At 36.9% G+C, this 20,237-nt stretch overlaps 4 protein-coding genes across 10 annotated transcripts; 3 read left to right on the plus strand and 1 right to left on the minus strand.

Annotated features, from left to right (window-relative positions):
* LOC108660979 (uncharacterized membrane protein YuiD-like) lies at positions 483-3,415 on the plus strand. Its single transcript, XM_018116334.1, has 5 exons — positions 483-1,104; positions 1,925-2,081; positions 2,221-2,271; positions 2,500-2,592; positions 3,016-3,415. The coding sequence occupies exons 1-5, from the start codon at positions 947-949 to the stop codon at positions 3,085-3,087; spliced, it is 531 nt and encodes a 176-aa protein (XP_017971823.1). The 5' UTR covers positions 483-946; the 3' UTR covers positions 3,088-3,415.
* LOC18609701 (putative polyketide hydroxylase) lies at positions 3,395-8,387 on the minus strand. Its single transcript, XM_007044945.2, has 11 exons — positions 8,158-8,387; positions 7,815-7,897; positions 7,592-7,727; positions 6,878-7,371; positions 6,727-6,774; positions 6,204-6,378; positions 5,588-5,700; positions 5,402-5,498; positions 5,048-5,267; positions 4,743-4,896; positions 3,395-4,315 (listed from the first exon to the last, which is right to left on the minus strand). The coding sequence occupies exons 1-11, from the start codon at positions 8,357-8,359 to the stop codon at positions 3,878-3,880; spliced, it is 2,160 nt and encodes a 719-aa protein (XP_007045007.2). The 5' UTR covers positions 8,360-8,387; the 3' UTR covers positions 3,395-3,877.
* LOC18609702 (uncharacterized protein At3g61260) lies at positions 9,167-12,405 on the plus strand. 3 transcript variants are annotated; one of them, XM_018114750.1, is made up of 4 exons: positions 9,167-9,254; positions 10,132-10,995; positions 11,152-11,233; positions 11,958-12,405. In XM_018114750.1, the coding sequence occupies exons 2-4, from the start codon at positions 10,193-10,195 to the stop codon at positions 12,165-12,167; spliced, it is 1,095 nt and encodes a 364-aa protein (XP_017970239.1). In that variant the 5' UTR covers positions 9,167-9,254; positions 10,132-10,192; the 3' UTR covers positions 12,168-12,405. The 3 variants fall into 3 exon arrangements, with proteins under 3 accessions (XP_017970239.1, XP_017970238.1, XP_007045008.2); XM_018114749.1 differs by having other exon boundaries at positions 9,169-9,254; positions 10,093-10,995; XM_007044946.2 differs by lacking the exon at positions 9,167-9,254 and having other exon boundaries at positions 9,445-10,995.
* On the plus strand, positions 13,966-19,875 carry LOC18609703 (cyclin-dependent kinase G-2). Of its 5 annotated transcripts, XM_018115472.1 has the most exons (9): positions 13,967-16,288; positions 16,793-16,928; positions 17,059-17,147; positions 17,233-17,255; positions 17,342-17,453; positions 17,539-17,645; positions 17,754-17,930; positions 18,003-18,389; positions 19,540-19,875. In XM_018115472.1, exons 1-5 carry the CDS (start codon positions 14,556-14,558, stop codon positions 17,422-17,424), a joined length of 2,064 nt encoding a protein of 687 aa, XP_017970961.1. In that variant the 5' UTR covers positions 13,967-14,555; the 3' UTR covers positions 17,425-17,453; positions 17,539-17,645; positions 17,754-17,930; positions 18,003-18,389; positions 19,540-19,875. The 5 variants fall into 5 exon arrangements, with proteins under 5 accessions (XP_007045011.2, XP_017970961.1, XP_007045010.2 ...); XM_007044948.2 differs by having other exon boundaries at positions 17,754-18,389; XM_018115471.1 differs by lacking the exon at positions 17,233-17,255 and having other exon boundaries at positions 14,556-16,288.

Below are 20,237 nucleotides of genomic sequence, written 5' to 3' on the forward strand. Positions count from 1 at the left end.
GTGAAAACGATCAGTTTTTCCACTTAAAAAGAGACTAATCTTGCAGAAGACATCAAGTTTGATTTAAGTTAATGTCAAGATATTATTACTACTTAATTAAAGAAACTTCAATGAAATCATCATCAAATCTCAATTAAAATCAAAGTATTTTTGAGGTCTTATATCAGAATTTTAAATGTATATTGAAGTTATAATTTTTACTTGTACATATAACATTTTTAAGAAAAAAACCCCATAATTTTAATAGTTAAATTAATTTAAATACACCCATTATTCATTTTGAATTAGTTAATCATTTTTAATTACAAGCTTTTCACGTTACCTATCTAAAGTCTAAAAAAGTTCAATTGAAGGTTTACCATAATTATAAGTGTAATTACTCTATAAACCATATGACATCAGATACATGGGAGAAGAAAAGTGAGAAGGATGATGTGAGAATAGCTTACATAGCAAATTAGCAACTAGAAAAAAAAAGGAAAAATAATTAAAAAAAAAAAAGAAAAGAAAAGAGAGGGCAAGTGGCAGAGGGAGAGTATATTCGAGACAAGAATTGGAGCAAAGAGTGGCATATTCAGTTGGACGTTTTGGAGCGTTAAAGAGAAGGCGAAGACCGTTTGTTGTTAACATGGGAAAACAAGCGAGAAGAAAAACCCAAATACCGAACAGGCAAACATGCCATTGCCACCCTACCCTTGAAACTTGAAAACAGTAGTTACAATCAAGCAAGCCCTTCTCTCTCTGCTTCTGAAGGATTCGTTAAACTCGCCACCTAATCCGCTCTTCTTCATTAATATACCCTTCCAAGAACCAGTCTTTGTTTACTTGTTCTTGCTCTCAATACATCAATCTTTCTTCATTTATCTCTTTTCTCTTTTTTTGGGTCAAGAAGACTTTATATTACACGTTCAAAAGAAGGAAAGAATATTCAAAAAAGAGATTAAAGATGGATGAAATGACAGCTACATCAGGGACTTTGATTCAGAATAGTTCAGCATCATTATCTTCATCAATGTCTTCTTCCTCCATTTTTACTAACTACCCTCTCATTTGTGCTGTTATTGCCTTCGCTATTGCCCAATCTATCAAGTTCTTCACCTCCTGGTATCTCTCTCTCGTCAATTGTTTTGGCTGCAATGAATCTTAAACCTTTTGTTTGTTCTAGCTATACTTCTTTTTATTTTCTGTTGCAAGATTATAGAATTGTTGACTTCGTATCTAGTCTCGAGAATGTTCTTGTTGATTGTCTTTCAATGGACTTGCTGCCAAGAGTTTTAAACTGGGTAATCATTGTTGTGGTCATTAATGGAGGAATACAGTGGCCTTTCATATTTGTTTAGGTCTTAATTTGATCTGACTCCAGAGCTGCAGGTTTATAATAAAGATATATAACAAGTGATTAATGACAACTGCCAAATATGTCGACATTCTTTTTACAGATCTTGGAATGATTAGTTCACGAGACCTGGTTTAAGAATCGATTTTAAATTAACTTGAGTTTAATTATATCCAAGTTCATAACTATACAATCTTCACCTATAATTTTAGAGTCTAGATATATATGTTTTCTTGAATCCTGGGGTTACTTTGTGCATCTTCATATCCTTTTGACCTGCTTCTTGATAATTGAAACTGCAATTTCTAGTTTGTAAGATAGCATTCGGAGTATGATGGCCTTTTCTTTTATTATTTTCAAAACCCAATTGCTGGCTGTTTGTTTGTGGTACGGGGAACAAAATCTTAGTGCAAGGAAACATATTGGGTACTTATGCAGATAATTGATAGAATGTAGAATTTGTGTGGCAAGCTTGTACATCTTTATTTATGATATAGTAGTGTCTGTTCTGCTATTTGCACAAGTCGTTCCACTAAACTTTTTAGTTTAGTTTTCTCCTAAGAGTCTTAAGGTTTCTTAGACTTGCAGGTATAAGGAAAGAAGATGGGATCTCAAGCAACTTGTGGGATCTGGTGGGATGCCTTCATCCCATTCTGCTACGGTCGCTGCTCTTGCTACAGCTATTGGATTCCAAGAAGGCTTTGGAGGAGCACTATTTGCAATTGCATTGACCTTAGCATGCGTTGTATGATCCCTTGTTTCTTCATTTTATGGTTGGCATATAAACTATGTAGAAAACGTTGCACTAGACTCTGAGGACATGATTTTGGATATCGCTTTCTTTGTCTCTGCTAGTGCTAATCCGGGTTTTCTTTGATTTGCAGGTAATGTATGATGCAACTGGTGTGAGATTACAGGCTGGACGGCAGGCAGAGGTTTGATTCTTTTGCTGGTGTTTTCTGATTTATTCTCATCCCCCATCTTCCCCTAAATGCATTCCCCCCCCCCCACCCATGCCTCTGGCCAGCCTTTCTTATTAATTGGGATGTTACAGAAGCTTTAGTTATATGACTGCATGCTTTCTTTATGAAATGAGATGCATAATTTACTCGGTTTAAACTGGATTCTTTCATGTATTCATTTGCAAACCCTATGTTGTTCAGGTCCTGAATCAAATTGTTTATGAATTGCCTGCTGAACATCCTCTGGCTGAGAGCAGACCATTACGTGAAGTTCTTGGTCACACCCCTCCACAGGTATTTTTTTTAGCAGATTATTGGCAATAATTACTTGATCCAACATTATAATTTGTTGTTCTTGAAACATCCTTTAGTTAAGCTGCTTTTTCTTTTAAATAACAATCAATTGAGATGATGTTGTAATCTCTGATGTCTTCTTCAGAACAATACTATAGCTAATATCCATATATTTGAATGAAAAGTGAAAACCATTGTTAAGTTAAATGCTACATATATTGCAACTAATGGCTATAGCAATCTGAGTTATATTTTAACATAATCTCTGGTCCGGTTAAAAGCCGAGATTGTAAAGAGCAATAATCTTTGGTCTGGTTTCCGACAACATCAGGCACTGCAAGGTCATCAGACATAGTTGCTTATATAGAAGAGTTAAGTACAAGAATAATTATTTATAATGTAAACATTCCATTTCAATTACAGGTTATTGCTGGCGGTTTTCTTGGCATTGTTACAGCAGTTTCCGGAAAACTGATTGTCCTGGCTACTAGTTAAAGTTGATGCACATGTAGATCATAGATATCATTTGACAATAGCATTGATTGTTGAACTTCCTACTGCCTCGCAAAAGAATTGAAACTCGCAGATCTTTGCTTGTCAAGGGAGATTTCTCAGATTTGAATGCTAAGTTTCCGATGTCTATAATATCATGTTTCATTGGACTACCTTCCATTCATTTTAACCAGTAGCATCTCAATCTTTAGTTGCCTGTATGTCTGGTGTGATAGTACGATTCGTGTAAATGGAACCTGGGACACATGCTCAGTCTGATCAAATGTAAAATAGCTTCCATGATACTTACATCAGTTATGGGCTTCTACTACTGGCTTTTGCATTCCTTTCTCGGATCAATTTATTTGTTGAATTATACAACATCACATCTGATGGATAGTGATTTTGTCCAACAAGTGGATCAAAACAGAGCAGACAAGATAACCAGCTTCATAGTTCTACAATATGTTGCATTTGTCAAACATGCAATAATTCTAACGAGGATACATTGTTTCCACTCTATTGAAATTGGTGAAAATTGTACACTCCTAAATTTGAAATACATTAATCACAAAAGCCATCCCACTGCAGCTACTACATTTGAGTTGCCAGAAGTTATTATGAAGCAAAAAAATTAAAAAAAAATATAACTCGTGCACTGCAGCCATCTTCGGCCCTCTCCGTTTGCGCCATCCCAAAGACTCTGCAAACAATAAAGAATTTTCTTGCTGAGGTATTTTATTTTATATGAATCAATACTGAACAGCTTTCCAGTCAATTATGATAGAAGTCTTCAAATATTCAAGGCATTGTTTCTTATATTGGTTGACTCAATTCCTAAAATGGTAGAAAAAACCATTTTCATCTCTGAATAAGGATCCCCTACAACACTTGACTTTGAACGCCAAGCAATATGCTCATCTGGCCTGACTAAAAGAGATCCTTTATCCGTCATCTGACAAGTTCTCCACCATGACAATGAATCTGATGGCCTCTGAACCTCAATAACGTCTATGTAGTTCTTCCAAGGTGCTAATGTTAATTTGCTCCCCGGTTGAACTCCAGTAACAGTACCAGCTGGCCATATTACACACACCTTGGTAGAGATTTTACATTCCTTGGCAACCTTGAATGCAGCTTGAGCAAGATTATAAGACTCGTCCACTGGTGCTATAATGAGAAGGAACTCAACTTTGTCTGCAGACACAAGATCAAGTGTAGAAATGGTTTCCTGCAATAATTTTAACACAATTAGATAAAACAAAAATGCAAGATGCTTCTGTTCAAAACACTTCCAAGTCCTCTGGCAGTTATGCTAGCTGAACTTGGAATCAGAAACAGAAATCTGATGTCACTAGTGAAGTAAGCAAATTGAAATAAAGCTCCTCATTCCCGGAGAGAAATCATAGATCATAACATGCACAGGACCAGCATGCTTAGAGATAAGATGACATCAGAACCAGAAATCTGATGTCACTAATGAAGTAAGCAATTGAAATAAGGCTCCTCATTTCTGGAGAGAAATCCTAGATCATAATATGCACAAGACCAGTATGCCACAGAGATAAGACAAGAATGGGCAACAACTTCACAAGCTTTACAAGAGAAACCATAAATACGTAAAAACCAAAAGAAAGGTGCATAACAGAATTATATACCTCACTTGGAAGATTTGACAAAACCCTGACAGTCATATGAGGCAGCCTTGACCCTGGATCTGCACAGGGAACAAAATCCCTTCGACGACCAGTAGGCACTTCAGGAGCAGGCACAGGATCCGTGCTGTCAGGAACAAGTGCTCCTTCAAGGTACCTTGAGCCCATGCAGAGATTAAGATAGAAATCATATATTCTAGTATTTCTTTAAATGGTTAGTACAAGAACACAAAGCTCTTAAATTGTTTAATTCCTTCAGCTATGATAGTTGCAAGTTTTAAAGTAATTCTACAACATGATATTGATACCTAAAGCCAAGATCCTCAGCAGGAAACTGGAGTTGAAGGCTCTTTCCTTCTTCAAATATATGCCTTAGTTTTGCAAGCCTTGACGATCCAAGTGGGTTATTTTCATTTAAAATGAATTCTGAAAGCTGTGAACGACCTATAGAAAAAATTCCATCCAAAATAGCCTTCTGCAAGCCAGATGGTAAAATGGAACCAACCCCCTTAGTAATAACTTGGTGCACTGCACAATAAGCAAATGGAAGAATAAAAATGTCACTGATGAGCTGAGACCAAAATTTCTACCTTCACAGGGTTTGGAATTAATGGTGCAAGGGAAACAGTAGGATTTTCAGATCAATGGCTACATTAATTAACCTGAATTTGCAACAGCTGGGTCGAGACCAAGAGTTGCAGGAACTGCCATCGCTGCTCTGAAGTTCTGAACGCTAAGAGCTGTATTGAAAATGGCAATCTGACAAAAAAATAAACATGGAGATCAAGAATCAATAACTTACGAACAATATAGAATGAGAACAAAAGCTGAGAAGGCTGAAGCAATACCGGCTTACGTTCTGTTTCATATGTGGCAAGTAAAGAAGATGGTGTGACACAATTTAGTAGAGAAGCAATTTTCCAGGCCAGATTATGGGCATCCTGGATTCCAGTATTCATCCCTGCATAAACCATGTTAAAATCCTATAAATGGTTTTTTCCATATCATAACTAGCTCACAAAGGACATCAGTTAACAATCCTCATAAGCATTATTCATGATGCAACATGTAGTAATTTTTATATTATAACAAGCTGTACAATAAAGGATTTTAGAATCCAACCAATTACAGTCCACTATGCTGCACTTCAATACTCAGTAGCTCTTTCTTCACTTAATTTAAAAATTAGTTCATCGGGAGTTGCATATACAAAAGTCACACTAGTACGTCTTCATGCAATTAAACTTGTCATCATGAACCCCATTTTGGACCATGTTAGACCTATATGCTCCTTTTAACATGTTCTTTCCTTTTACTCCCTCCACTCAACCAAGAAAAAGAAATGGGCAAAATATTGCATAATCAATTTTATAGAGTTGCCAGCAGCAGCAGAGGGAAAAATAGTTAATTCTGAATGATTGATAAGCATGTTTTTACTGTCAGCAAAACAAGAGTGCTACTAACCAAAACCACCGGCAGGAGGGAAACGGTGAGCAGCATCTCCAGCAAGTATTACTTGATTGTTGCCACATACAAACTTCTCAGCAACTTCAGCATGCATGATCCATGGCTTAATATCAATCACGGCTATATCTGAAAGCTCTCGACCAACCAATTTGAATATTAACTTCTTGCATATCTACAAAAAGTTGCATCCTTCAACGAACTGTTACCAAAAATTGAGAAGGCATCCTTATTTACATATTACGTCTTATAATTAAAAGTAAAGTCATATCATGTACTTAATTGAATTGTTAATCAAGATGCTCAGGTAAAAGGATCCCCTAAATTAACTGATAACTACTGAAATATCATATTATGGAAAGATAACGTATGTTATTTGAGTTTTGTAGCTTGTTACATCTAGAATATCAATGATGAAAATGGGTGCACCTTCATCCAGCTGATTTTTTTTTTTTTTGATGGGGGTGGTCGGAGGGAGAGGGGTNTCATCCTAACCATCCAAATCTATAATGAAAAGAAATACCTCAGGGTTGAAATCTTCCAGGTTTTGTTGAGGAGGATAGAATGGGACCTGAAAGATGATGAGCAATAAATCATCTTCAATATATGGTGCATGTTAAAGTAGCAGTTCTAAGTCAACGGCAATGCCAAATATTTCCTAAATCCTTCAATACCTGTAATACAAATTCCCCTTGCTTAAGATCATGAGCAACAAGAACCCCAATAGCTTCAGTGTTGAAAATGAAAAATAGCATACCGGGTCTCTCATTAAGCAGGTATCGCCCAAGGTCATTGCTCAAAAAATGAACACTAACAAGTTTTTGCAAGTCTTTTTCACCTTTTAAATCTATTCCAACGAGCTTTCTCACAGTACTTCCAGCGCCATCAGCACCAACAAGAATTTTAGACTGAATTTTTTTCGTCATCAACTTGCCTTCCTTGGAAAAAGAAACAGTTGCAGTAACACATTGACCAGTCATTTCTACGGAGACACACTCATGCCCCATCAAAATTTCCCTTCCCCTGAGTGGCTCATGATCAAGGCCTTCTGGACCTTCTGATGTGCAAATTTGGAAACCAAGGTTCTCCAACAGCTTAACAAGTAACCTAGTTAACTTGTACTGTGAGAAGTGCGCAACAGATATTGGACTAACAATTTTCTCGAAATCTTGCAATAGATAACAAAAGAATGGATTGATGGAATAATCTTTAGTCAAGTATATAACATTAACTTTGCTGAATCATTTGCAAAAATTGAAATAAAATTTTAACTAAATAACAATAAAGATGTCCCTGCAATCTAAGATAGAGTGTTAAACTAAAGAAGCTGAATTGAAAACAGTAACTAGCAAGCCAGCAACAAATAAAAACTACAGAATCAGTCCAACCTTGAGGATGCATATGGTCCACTGAACCTAGCATCGGACCAGTGAGTGAAGTACAGTATATAAATTTTCTCCAAAAATCTACAGGTGGTTGTGACCTTTGAATCTCCTCTGCTAATCCATCCAATTTCCGAAACACCTAACAACCAACAGTTAGAATAAAGCTCAATACTTCTTCTACAGTAACCAAGTTACGCTCAATCTTCCATAAAGAAAGAAAACCAACCTCCATAGTTCGGTTATTGATAAAATGAGCTTGCGGGTGCTTGGAAAACCCCTTGTTTTTCTCCAAAACCGTGCATTTTACCCCTATAGGATATCATTATTAACTCACCATATATTTGAACATTTTTTAAAAAAATATTTAAAAAGAAAAATGAACTCATAATTTTATATTGATCCGCTCACTCCAAACCAACAAACAAAAAAAGCTTAAACAAAGATGAAAAAATTGAAATGACGTATAAAAATACAATAACTAATTAGACACTTTCCATGTAAAAGTTCAAAATTTTCTCTCTTTCATAGTGAAAAATGGAAAAAAAGAAACTTTGGGTCACAGAACATACCAAATTTGGTGAGAAGAATAGAGAGAACGAGGCCAACAGGTCCTGCACCAACGACCAAAACAGGAAGAACAGAGTCATTGCTGTTGAGAATTTGGGAGTGTGAGGAGACTCCCCTTTGAATGTAGCCAGAGGGGTGCACTCTGATTCTGGGTTTGGCTCCATGAAGGAAGTTAAGACCCCTGATAAACCCTGAAAGCCCCATGATCAAGAAGAAGCTGAAGCAAAGTGGGGAATAGAGTAGGATTCTTTGAAAAGCCACAGGCAGTTCGGTTGGTGGTTTTGAGCAAGTTGGGTTTGGGTAGCCCAAGCCCATTGTCTGTTCCAGGTTTTAGACTACGAGCCCATTGCCCCGAAACCAGATAGACATGACATACCTTAGGCAATGGCGCAGTTGAGATCAGCGTCAATAAGCCATATCAATGACACATGAATTCAAGATCACTTCTTATCAAAGCTAACAAACTCATCAATTCAACCAAATCTTCTTCAAAGTAGAAAAATGGAAATTTTCATCATGCTTCGGGTTGGGAGTATTAAAGAAAATTACCCAACATTGAGTGCAGTCAAGATTGGGCTGTCATAGTAAATATTTTGATGGGTGTGGTTTGGGCAAAAGCAACCTCATTCTCATCCCTAGCTGAAAAGCACATGCAACATTTCTGAAAGAAAAATAGTGTAGCTAGCTACCAGCAATGTGCTCTCACTGTCCAGGACGACTTGAGTACCAAAAGACAAGTCAAAACTTTACTGACAACTACGCCAACAGTCAATTTCATACTTTAATACACTCACAGATGCGGCCCATCACAGCCACGTGAATGACTTCAGAGCTCCCACATTATTAAAATCTCTCTCTCTCGTTATCGATCCTGGACCGACACCAGCCTCTGATATTCATCTGACAATCCCTCTTCAATCTTCACCGCCCACTTGTCACCCATCTAACACCAAGCTCCTACTAGCTTAGTAGCCGTTAACAGGGTAACCGTATTTCGAAAAACAACTTTCTCTCTAGGAAGTAAGTGATATTCTATGGAAAACAAAGTTTTTTGTCCACTGGCAGAACAGTTCTCGAGATTTTCATTGCGAAGCGTAAGGTAAAGAAGTGTGAATTCCCGTTTTTTACTATTATTTTTTTTGCCATTAGATATTATTTACTGTGCCAAAATACCTTATGTTTGGTTTTTGGTTATTCAAGTTTTCAGCGATGTAAACTTTTTTTTTTCAATATTTTAATGTTCAATGGATCTGAAGTTTGAAATTTTTATCTTTAGCTCTGACAATGTGTTTCGAAAATCTATGATTTTAAGACATTATTCTCTGTTACATTATTTTTCCTCTGCAAAACCATCTGCCTTTTCTCTTCTTTTTATACTTTTGTAACATCAAAGTCTTGTCCAATCTGTTTAGTGAGTCTGGGAAACTATTAAGCTTTCATTGGCAGCAGCACTGCTTAACAGATAGATTTTGCTAGTTGCGTTTGATTAATGGGTGTTTAGTGTTTAAATATGGTGATTAGTTACCTTCGTGGATAAATCCCACATGGGTGATGGGACCCTTTCCTGCATAGATTCCAGTGAAGGAAGTTTCAGATATTTCAGTGGTTCCTGTTGAACATTATTGATTCTTGTTTGTTATAACTACTCTGCTAATTTGCGTTGTAATTGCTTGTAAAAATGAGCTACAAGTTTTCTCTATGTAGAGTAGAAGTGGGAAGTGGAGTGGCTAGAAAAAATTTTGGCAGACTTCTTTGCTAAGGTTAGCAAGCTAAAAATTTTTAGTAGTTAGTGTTTAGTGGGCTCAAAATTCTCAAAAGTTTGATATTGAAGTAAGTGCTTGTGAAGTATGAATCTGGGGCTAATATCTCAAATCCTGGATCTGTTTTCTAATGAGAGAGTAATTCTATGTTGGCTAACAACTTAAATTTCAAGATAGGATCTGAACATTACTGCTCTGCTAAGGATCTATCTGCAGGCTAGTGTCATTTGTACTACTTGTTAGCCCAAGTGGAACACAAGGAGAGAAGCTTTAGAAAATGAGATCTATAGAAGATAAAGGATGCTATAACCTTGGACCTGCTCAGGAAATATCAAGCAGCAGTGCCATTAGTTTTGAGTTTCATAAAGGGAATGGGACTAACCGTGCTTCTCATCATCGAACTGCCTTAGGCAAACCAACACCTTCAAAATGGGACGATGCGCAGAAATGGCTTGTCGGATTGTCAAGAGGTAGAGACAAGAGCCAATCCAAAACCACACCTCGGAACTCCAATGCTGATGACAGAAGACTAATAGCACCAGTTCCACAGAAGGAACAAGATTATTCTAGCAGTGAGGATGAAGAAGCAGCACAAGCAAATGGATTTGCTGCTGCAATGTTATCTAATTTCGAAGGGGAAACAAAGAAGGTGGATTGTGATGAGGCAATTTGGCGAATTAACAAGCTTGCAGAGAACTCGACATCAGCTGTTAGATCAATATGTGTGAGAGATATGGGGACCGAGATGACCCCTATTGCAAGCCAAGAGCCATCAAGAACAGCAACACCTATCAGAGCCACGACTCCTGCTGCAAGGAGTCCTATTTCTTCAGGATCTTCCACCCCAGTAAGGTGCCAACATGGAGTACCGGGTGCTGAGGGCTATCAAGCAGGTCTAACATCAACTGAGGGCAGAGGCGAGACTAATGCGGCTGCCAGGGGAAATGCTCCAAATGGACCGTATGGGCAAGAATCCATGATACATGAGAACAGTAATTCAGATCAGGCCAGAAAGCAGAATACTCTAGAAACTCGAGCTACGGCTTGGGATGAGGCCGAACGTGCCAAATATATGGCAAGGTGATACACTTTTTCTCCTTTCTCTGGCTAATAACTAGCTGTAACTAATTAACATGGGTGCAGAGCTTTCTGAAGGACTAGATGAAATTAATTATGATGTAATGTGGATCATTTTCTACTCAAGCTGATGTGATAAGCGTATTTCTTGCATTCTAGGTACAAGCGCGAAGAAGTGAAGATTCAAGCCTGGGAAAATCATGAGAAGAGGAAAGCAGAAATGGAAATGAAGAAAATGGAGGTAACTAATCAGCTAGATCTATATGAATGGCATAGACTAATTACGTTAAAGACATGGAAATTCATCCCAAAACCATTATACCTACCTTGTTTGCGCTGACCGAAAGGAACTTAGACATATTTGTTACACACTTCACCGTTATGCTTGCTGCAGAAGCATTGTTAGCAGCAATTAAACTTCCCAAAATGCCAGAAGATGATCCGTTTTTTAATATTGTTTGTGGGTGCTTCTTTTTAAGTTCTCTTATTGTGGCATTTCCATTAACATTGAATGAGTCATAGAACTCTTAACTTTTTTAAACAAGCTTGTAAAATGTAATGATGCAGAGCCAGAATGAACAACACCAACTGTTTTCATTGGCCAGAGAAAAAAAAATATTGATGCTTTAATGTTCTATGTTTCCAGATAAAAGTTTATACTCAAGTGATTAAGCTTGTACCAAACAACGCTTTTGTGCGCTTCTGGAGTAATTGTGAGGATGACTTTCTTAGGAATTCCATGAGTCAGTCTGTGCACATATCCTTTGAAACGTTTTCTTCTCAGTTTACCAAAATATTGACTGTTGCATCTGTCTCCAAATCCCAAAAGGCCTTGCTGTTTTTCTGCCACGGTTTTGTTGACTTAAAGCCTTTAGGAATTTGAAACTAAAACCATTCCACAGTGAAAGCCTTACATTGGTGATTTGATGTCCATCCTATCTTACCAACAGTCCTTATGTTTTTAGGTGAAGGCTGAGAGATTGAAAGCTCGGGCACAAGAAAGGTGCTCAAACAAACTTGCTGCTACAAGGAGAATAGCTGAAGAGAAGCGTGCAAATGCAGAAGCAGAACTAAATGAGAAAGCTATGAGGACTTCCGAAAGGGCAGATTACATAAGGAGGACTGGTCACCTTCCTTCTTCATTCTCTTTCAAGTTGCCTTCCCTTTGTTGGTAGTAACTCTGCTGCAAATGTTAAATGCCAGATCCAGCTTCAATTCCTATTCTGCCACTTTTTTAAATACATATATAATGTACTATTTTATTCCTGGGATGTGATTGATGCTGAAAAATTGCAGTAATGTGGTTAGTTCCTTCAATAAACGATCCCCAACCAATTTTTTAGCAACAGTTGATCAAGATTCTTAGTCCTGTTAATAATCATATATGATGCAACTGGAAGAGCATAAGACTGTCACATCTTTTCTGTTATTACTACTTCAAAAGTACTGATGATACACTAATGAGCATGCTGTTGTTCTGGTTGCTCAATGAAGCAATTTCACTGGAAAAAGACTGAGACAAAAACTGCAGGTCATGGCATTAAATGTCAGCTAGGATTTATTAAGTTGCCATTATTACATATCAAAATGAAATCATTTGGAAGTTTAGCGATCAGAATTGTGCTTATATTCCTTCATCTTTCTTTTTGATCACATGGTGTGGACAAATTCTCAAACAAAAAGGGCAAACAGGCCTTCCTAACTTGCTAATTTGTGGAGGAAAAAAACTCATTCCTCCTGCGGATTTTTTAGGAAGCATTAAACGGAGTTGTTAGCTTTACCACCAAGAGAACTTGCGTTTGAACTAGTTATGAGACTCTGATACATATGTTTTCTACTTGCTTGTATTATAGAATGAAAAAATATGAGGAGAGAAAGTGGCCACATTTATGTATTTTCAATTTGTTATAGCTTATGATTATTTGTAATCATACTAATAGCACGCTGAAATTCATCCAATGCCTACTAGTACTATGGTAAAAGATTTAATTTTCAAATTTTAAATAATATTTTTTCTTTTTGTATTAACTATAAATATGAACAACACAAAGACTTGTGTGTGTGTGTGTGTGTGTGTGTATATATATGGTTACATGCCCATGTCAATGGAATGTGTCTTGGACTTATAAATAAGAATTTTTCTCTATTTAATAGACATGTTATTCGAGTTGAAAATATGAATCTATAAGTTTACTCAATTCTTCACTTATGTGGAATCTTCCATGAGAGATATTAAGATCGAAATAGGTTCAAACTAAGAAGGGTTTCTTTTCTGTATAGGTGAAAGAGATAATACAATGAGAAACTTATACAATTGAGTGGAATAGAATATCATGAATTTTATATCAATTAAAAATAAGATAATTTTAAATTTAGAAATAAAAATTTTCTTTTACTAATAGACGTGTCTGAATTGAAAATATAAACTCATGACACACATAAATAACATAATTTTCTCAATTATTCAAGCAATTAGGTTATCAAGCAAATAAACTTCCATGAAGAAAAAAAAAAAGAAAACACTGAAATGGTGTCATTTTATTATCTATTGCTACTAAAGCAAAAAATAATTATTTTGAGATTTGATTTATATAGAAATTATGTTGTAATGTGTACTCAAGTATAGTTTTGTACAAATTAGTAATGCTCATGATAACCCTATGATAGAAACATAAGATTAAGCAATAAGGCTTTCAGCTTCTCTTACTTTTCTCTTCTTACAGGCTGCAGTTTCATCATTTCAAGAGCTTCTTTAGATGTTTGGTTTTGTATATATCCCTAAAAAGGGGAAAAAAAAAAAAGGAAAGGAAAAAATTGACATGATTTGTGCAGGTTGTGAACGGGGGCTAGAAAGGTAATTTCCTGGCTGAGTGCATTGCATTGTCGGAGACGAATAATAAAATGATTTTTTTTTTGTTAAAGAAGGGCGATTGCAAAGCCGAAGAATAAAACACACCGTTTTGCTTCTCAAAGCCTCTGGCCTTCGCTTTCTCTTCTCGCTATTTCACGGTTTCGAAGGCTCTCTATTGTTTTTCCCTTTTGCTATTTTTTTTATTATCTCTTTCTCTCTCTCTCTCACGCACACAACCCAGCGATCGCCGACTTTCATCTTTCTTGTGGTTTTTTCCCCGTCTCAATCGGTAAGCCCTAGCAACTCTCAATTCTCTTTGCTCTCTTAATTTCATCGAGAGATCGAGAAAATCCATGCATCGTTCTGTTCCTCTTCAACATTTCTAGGGTTCATCCTCTTCGTCTTTTGCTCTAATTTCTAGGCTTTTCTCTTTCCATAATCCAATTATTTCCCCTTAAAATTTTCGAGCAACATAGGCCGAAAATCGAGGATCTGATATTAATTTTTTCTTGCTTTGGTTATTTTAACTACTTTTATTGGTTAATTTCGTGTTGATTACCCTACAATTTGGGCTTCTATTTTTTTTCTCAAAAATTGGAAAAAAATTGGTGTGAATTTGGTATTTTTCGAGGGTTTGGGGTTTATAAGTAAACAATTTAGCGGGGATTTCTTGAGTTGGTGAATCAAGCTTTCGGATTTTTGAAATTTATATATGGCTGCTGGGAGACACGGGGGTTATCGTGATAACGAGATTAGGGACAGAGACTCAGATTTTGAGGTGACAAGGCGGGAATTTGCTATTTCTAAAGAGTTCGAGCCATCTAGGAATGGTAGCCGTGATAATGAAAGGGGTCGGGTGCGGGAAGCTAGAGATAGAGATAGAGCTAGGGTTAGACAAAAGGATATTAAGGAGAGGGAAGTGATAAATGGTGGGTATCGTTCCTCTTCGAGTAGAAGTGATTCAGGAGCCAGTAGTGGTGGTGATGGTGGTAGTCGTGGGCCCAGGCGATGTGAGTTCTCTCTTAGGGTGGTAGATAAGGAGCCTGGTGAGTTGTCTAGTGAGAGTGGGTCAGAGGATGCCATTGAGTCTGAGTCAGGGGTTAAAGGTAGTGAGGTTGAAGAGGTAATGGAGAATGGGGCTCGGTCTCCTGCAGGAAGGAAAAGAAAGTTTTCACCTATAGTGTGGGATAGAGATGACAAGGACTTAAGTAATTTGTCCAAAAGTAGGAATTCACCAGCATTTATTGCCCTTCCTCCTCCACCACCACTGCCAAAAGTTTACCGTAAGTCACCTAGTAGTATCCCTGGTGGGGCTGTACAGATATCTCCTGTTAGAGATAGTAAAAGCCAGAAATCTCAGTCTCCTTCACCAGTTGCAGCTGCTGAAACTGGAGGATACTCTGCACAGCCATCTCCAGTGGATTTGGATTTGTCACTACCAAAAGAGCCGGGTAATGATCTGGATACCGAGCAACTAGAAGATGAAGATTATGTACCTACCCGACATATATCTTCCTCAAGATGGGCAGCTGGTGATAGTTCTCCAGGTGATGAGGGTGAAATTGTAGAAGATGAGGAAATGCCTAAAAGGAGGAAAAAATTACCTCTTTCAGAATCATCCCATAACAGAGTGCGGAACAAGTCGGTGACTCCTGAGCTTGGGGAGCTTAAGAGGGAAAGCTCTGAGGGAATTAGGGTGAGATCATCTGAATCTGATGAACGAGGTGCCCATTCCAAGTCAGGAAGTGGGGATGATTACCCTGGTAATGATTCAGAGAAGGATGACTACATGGACATTGACAATGAACATGATAGAAATGACAGTAGTGTTAGCCAGTCTGATACAGATTCTGAGAATGAAAATGATTCACGTGGTACACCAGAACCTCCAGCTCCTCTTCTAAGAAGTGTAAACATGCTTCAGGGATGTAGAAGTGTCGACGAATTCGAGAGACTAAATAAGATAGATGAAGGAACTTATGGTGTTGTATATAGAGCTAGGGACAAGAAGACTGGGGAAATTGTGGCGTTGAAGAAGGTCAAGATGGAGAAAGAAAGAGAAGGTTTTCCTCTGACCTCTCTGAGGGAAATAAATATTCTTCTTTCTTTCCATCACCCATCGATTGTAGATGTTAAAGAAGTAGTTGTAGGGAGTAATCTTGATAGCATTTTTATGGTCATGGAATACATGGAACATGACCTGAAAGGGCTGATGGAGACAATGAAGCAAGCATTCAGCCAAAGTGAGGTTAAATGCCTGATGCTTCAGCTGCTGGAGGGCGTCAAGTATCTTCATGATAACTGGGTTCTCCATCGAGATTTGAAGACATCTAATCTGCTTTTAAATAACCAGGGTGAACTTAAGATTTGTGATTTTGGGTTGGCTCGTCAATATGGAAGCCCACTAAAACCATATACGCATTTGGTTGTTACTCTTTGGTACAGGTGAGTTTTGCATGCCATCCTATACTTTCCTGATCACAGATAATCCTTTCATTTGTTGAATGAAATAAAGTATAGGGGAGAATTTTCGTCTTCATTAATTATTTGTGTGTGGGTGTTTGGTATTCTGAATTATGTAGTTGGTTTGACAAGTGTTGATTATTGGCAAAAACATCCCTCTTTGATTAAATTTTGTTATTATTATCTGATTCAATATTGAATATTAATACCTCAAAAATCTTGAGTTCAGAATTCCATGGGGAAACCTTTGTTAAAATATGAGCATGACTGGATAAATTGTGATCTGTACTTCTCTTCCTTGGTTAATGAAAAGTATGAACCCCATTTGCGGTAGGGTGCAAGCCTGTCTTTATTGTTTGTAATCTCTTAAAGCTTAAGCTTTTGCTTTTGCATTGTCTATTTGTCTTAAGTTTGCCTGATAGATAACCGGCATGTATATCTTTTTGGGATTCAAGTAGTTGACAACTTTTCATGTTGGTTTTGCAGGGCACCTGAACTTCTTTTGGGAGCAAGACAATATTCCACTGCAATTGACATGTGGTCTCTGGGTTGTATCATGGCTGAACTACTGTCAAAAGAACCACTTTTCAATGGGAAAACCGAATTTGATCAACTTGACAAGGTGAATTGAATTGGTTGGGCCCATCTTTCATTAATCATTACCATACTCTCCTACTATTGCTGGAATGGTTTGATCTGCCCATTGGTGGTTAATGATCTTGGATTTGTTGTGTGGGGTTTGCTGATTGCAGATTTTTAGAATCCTTGGAACACCAAATGAGACAATATGGCCTGATTTTTCCAAGTTGCCTGGAGTCAAGGTCAATTTTGTCAAGCATCAGTAAGTATTAGATCTTTTATAAATTGATTTAGATTCAGTTGAGTGTAATATTCAGGTCTTCTTATATTTCCCACTGTTTTCCCAGGCTTCCAGCTTTGGGTGATTCTGGTCTGGCTTTCTGGCCTCCATTGGTGACAGTTCAGTAACACAGCATTTATTTTTGTTTGTATTAATTACTGATATTTTCCTTTCAGGTATAATCTATTGCGGAAGAAATTTCCAGCAACATCATTCACTGGAACACCCGTTCTCTCTGATGCAGGATTTGACTTGTTGAATAAACTTCTTACTTATGATCCTGAGAAGGTAAACAACTTGGCTTGTGTAAATATTTTGGTTACCTTGTTGTTTTTAATGAATTATTTATTGAGGATTGTGGTATCACCTTCAGCGTATAACAGCTGAAGCTGCTCTTAACCATGAATGGTTTCGTGAAGTTCCTCTTCCCAAGACTAAAGCTTTCATGCCCACTTTCCCTGCCCAACATGCTCAAGACAGGTATTGAGCCGCAAACAAAAAACAGTACAAGTACTTATTTATTTTAGTAAATATTTGGTTTTTTTACTATTAAAGGTTTTTAAGTAAGATTCTCCATATCATGCATAGGCGTATGAGAAGAATGTTGAAGAGTCCAGATCCTTTGGAAGAGCAACGCAGAAAGGAGTTGCAGCAAGGGGAATTGGGGACTGGTGGTTTGTTTGGCTGAGAAAAAGTTCAACCATCAGTGCCATATGATCTTCATGTTTTAGATTTTGACACTATTGTTAGATGGCAATGATTGAGGTGAGAGACATGCATTCAGCGGAAGTTGCAAACTTTGTTTGTCAGACGATCATTCTTGCTGTTTTTTAGCAGGCACTGATGATGATTTGGCTGGAGATATTGTTTGCCTCTTCTTGTGAACCAGATGTTTTGCAGGTTAATTTGTTTTCCAGCTTTGGTCATCATATAGAAATGCATCTGACACTGCTTACATCGCAAGGTGTGGCATATCAGCCTTTCTTCTTTTAGAAATCAGTTTCAGCCGAAACTTGTGTAACATATTTTTATTGGAACAATGATGTAAACATTCCCTTTATAGCTGGTTTTGAATATTGAAACAATATGGATTTCTTCCAACTATCAGTTCCATCTTTTTTAATATTGACATTGTGTTTGCAAGAGACGGTTGGTGTGAAGTGGAGGGGACATTCTTTGCTTTTCATTGACGAAGAAATTGACAGTAACCATTATACATCAAAGGTAACTTATTAATCCAATATCTGTGGAATGCTTTATGGAGTTAGGTATATATTGTCCATCAATGAGGGATTGCCTCTGCAGTATGAACATTGCAGTGCCAACTTACCTATACTGGTGTTATTTTTTCTTTTGTCTTTTTTTTTTTTATTTCGTAATCTTATGTGAGAAATATTTATAACTTTGTTGGAGATGTAGAGGAGAAATGCCTTAATCTGAAGTGCTGCTAGGATAACAGTTATGTGTATAGTTTTGTATGACAAGTTTTTTCTTGAGTTGAAAAGAAATATTTTAAATAGTTGAGATGTGCAAATATTTCCTCTCTCTTCCCCCATTGTGATGTGTTCAAGATTTGTTATTTGGTATTTGTGTGTGCATTTGCGGGGAAAAAGGATTTAAAACTCAATTATTGTTGTCAATTAAAGGAATTGGCTTCTGAACTGTTATTAATAAATTCTTTATTTGTTTATTGATTTGACTACCCATTTTTAACAGTTCATTTGTCTTTAGTGACTGTTAATCTGCAACTGTGGACAACTTATCAAAGGAGGAAGTAGTCATCACTAATTAAGTCAAAGAACATGTAGTTTATTTTATGCCCTTTTTATTTGATTGTGCCAAAGAGTAGAGCTGTACTTTTCCACGGATGATGATTTGATTTGTTTTGGTGCTTAATTAGCCTTTGGTTTTTCTCAAAAAAAAAAGAGATTTTGATGCCTATTCCCTCTAAACCACAGCCCACAGAATAAAACAGGACTTAAACTATTGAAGGAAATGAGTTATGGCTGGAATGCTAATTTCATTCAATTTAGGCTTTTGTAAATACTTGGACTTTACTAAGGTTAAGCAGTTAGTTTAGGTCCATGAGTTTATGGTGAGTTTCGTAAAGTTGCTAATTTTAACTCAAAACGATTGATTAGCTGTTGACTCGCTCTTGTCTACTAGCAAGTCCTCTTTTGTACTTTATTGATTTAATTTACCTGTTGAGTGTAATTTGGTTAGTCAGCAATTGAAACCATCTCCTAAAGATGCTAAAGTTAACATGCAATTTGCTTGCATTTCCTTTTTATTATGTTTCAATTATGGTCTGAGAAGATTCAAGCTGTAATTAGCTCTGGAATCTTTTATGACATGTCTGCGAATGTCACTGCAGTCTCAAAGCAAGCAGGTTGAGGAGGTTACCTGCATATTGTGGATTTTATCTAACTTCCAATTATTTGTTCCTTCAGGCTCAGTAGAGGTACCATACAAACTTTGGTCTGTTACAATATCTTAGATTAACTTTTGTCACTTTAATATTTCTATCTTCAATTAACTTGTTCACTTTAATATTTCTCTCTCTTATGGTCTGCATGTTGGGATGGTTTACTAGCATTTTTCATTATTTTATGTAATGGTTTCATCAAGATGCGTTTGATTTTAGTAATTGTAATGAAAGAATTATACAAGTGAACCAAGAAAGAATGAACTTTTCTGTATCTTTCCTTAACAGTTTGTCCTAGCCTTATGGAACAGTGAGGGTAAAGTTATTTCTTACTTATGTTCTTTCACCTTCCGTTTTCAATCCTCATATATAGTTGTAACGGATGATATTGATTGTTAGATATTCATTTAGTGGTATGTTCTGCTGTGGAGACCTTGGCTGTAATCTTAGTGTTTTCCTTTTAATGCATGAGTACTAAGAAAGCAAGGATACCTCAAGTTTAAATTGGTCTATATGGTAGATTCTAGTATGGAAGTTGAATGCCAAATTAGTGCATAAAAAGGAGATCCTTTAGTGAATTAAAATATTTTGTAATTTATGAATGAGTAATGATTAATAATGCTGGGGGTGATTGATGCTGAAGAATT

The sequence above is a fragment of the Theobroma cacao genome, chromosome 2 (genome assembly GCF_000208745.1).
Source record: "Theobroma cacao cultivar B97-61/B2 chromosome 2, Criollo_cocoa_genome_V2, whole genome shotgun sequence".
Classification (NCBI taxonomy): Eukaryota; Viridiplantae; Streptophyta; class Magnoliopsida; order Malvales; family Malvaceae; genus Theobroma; species Theobroma cacao.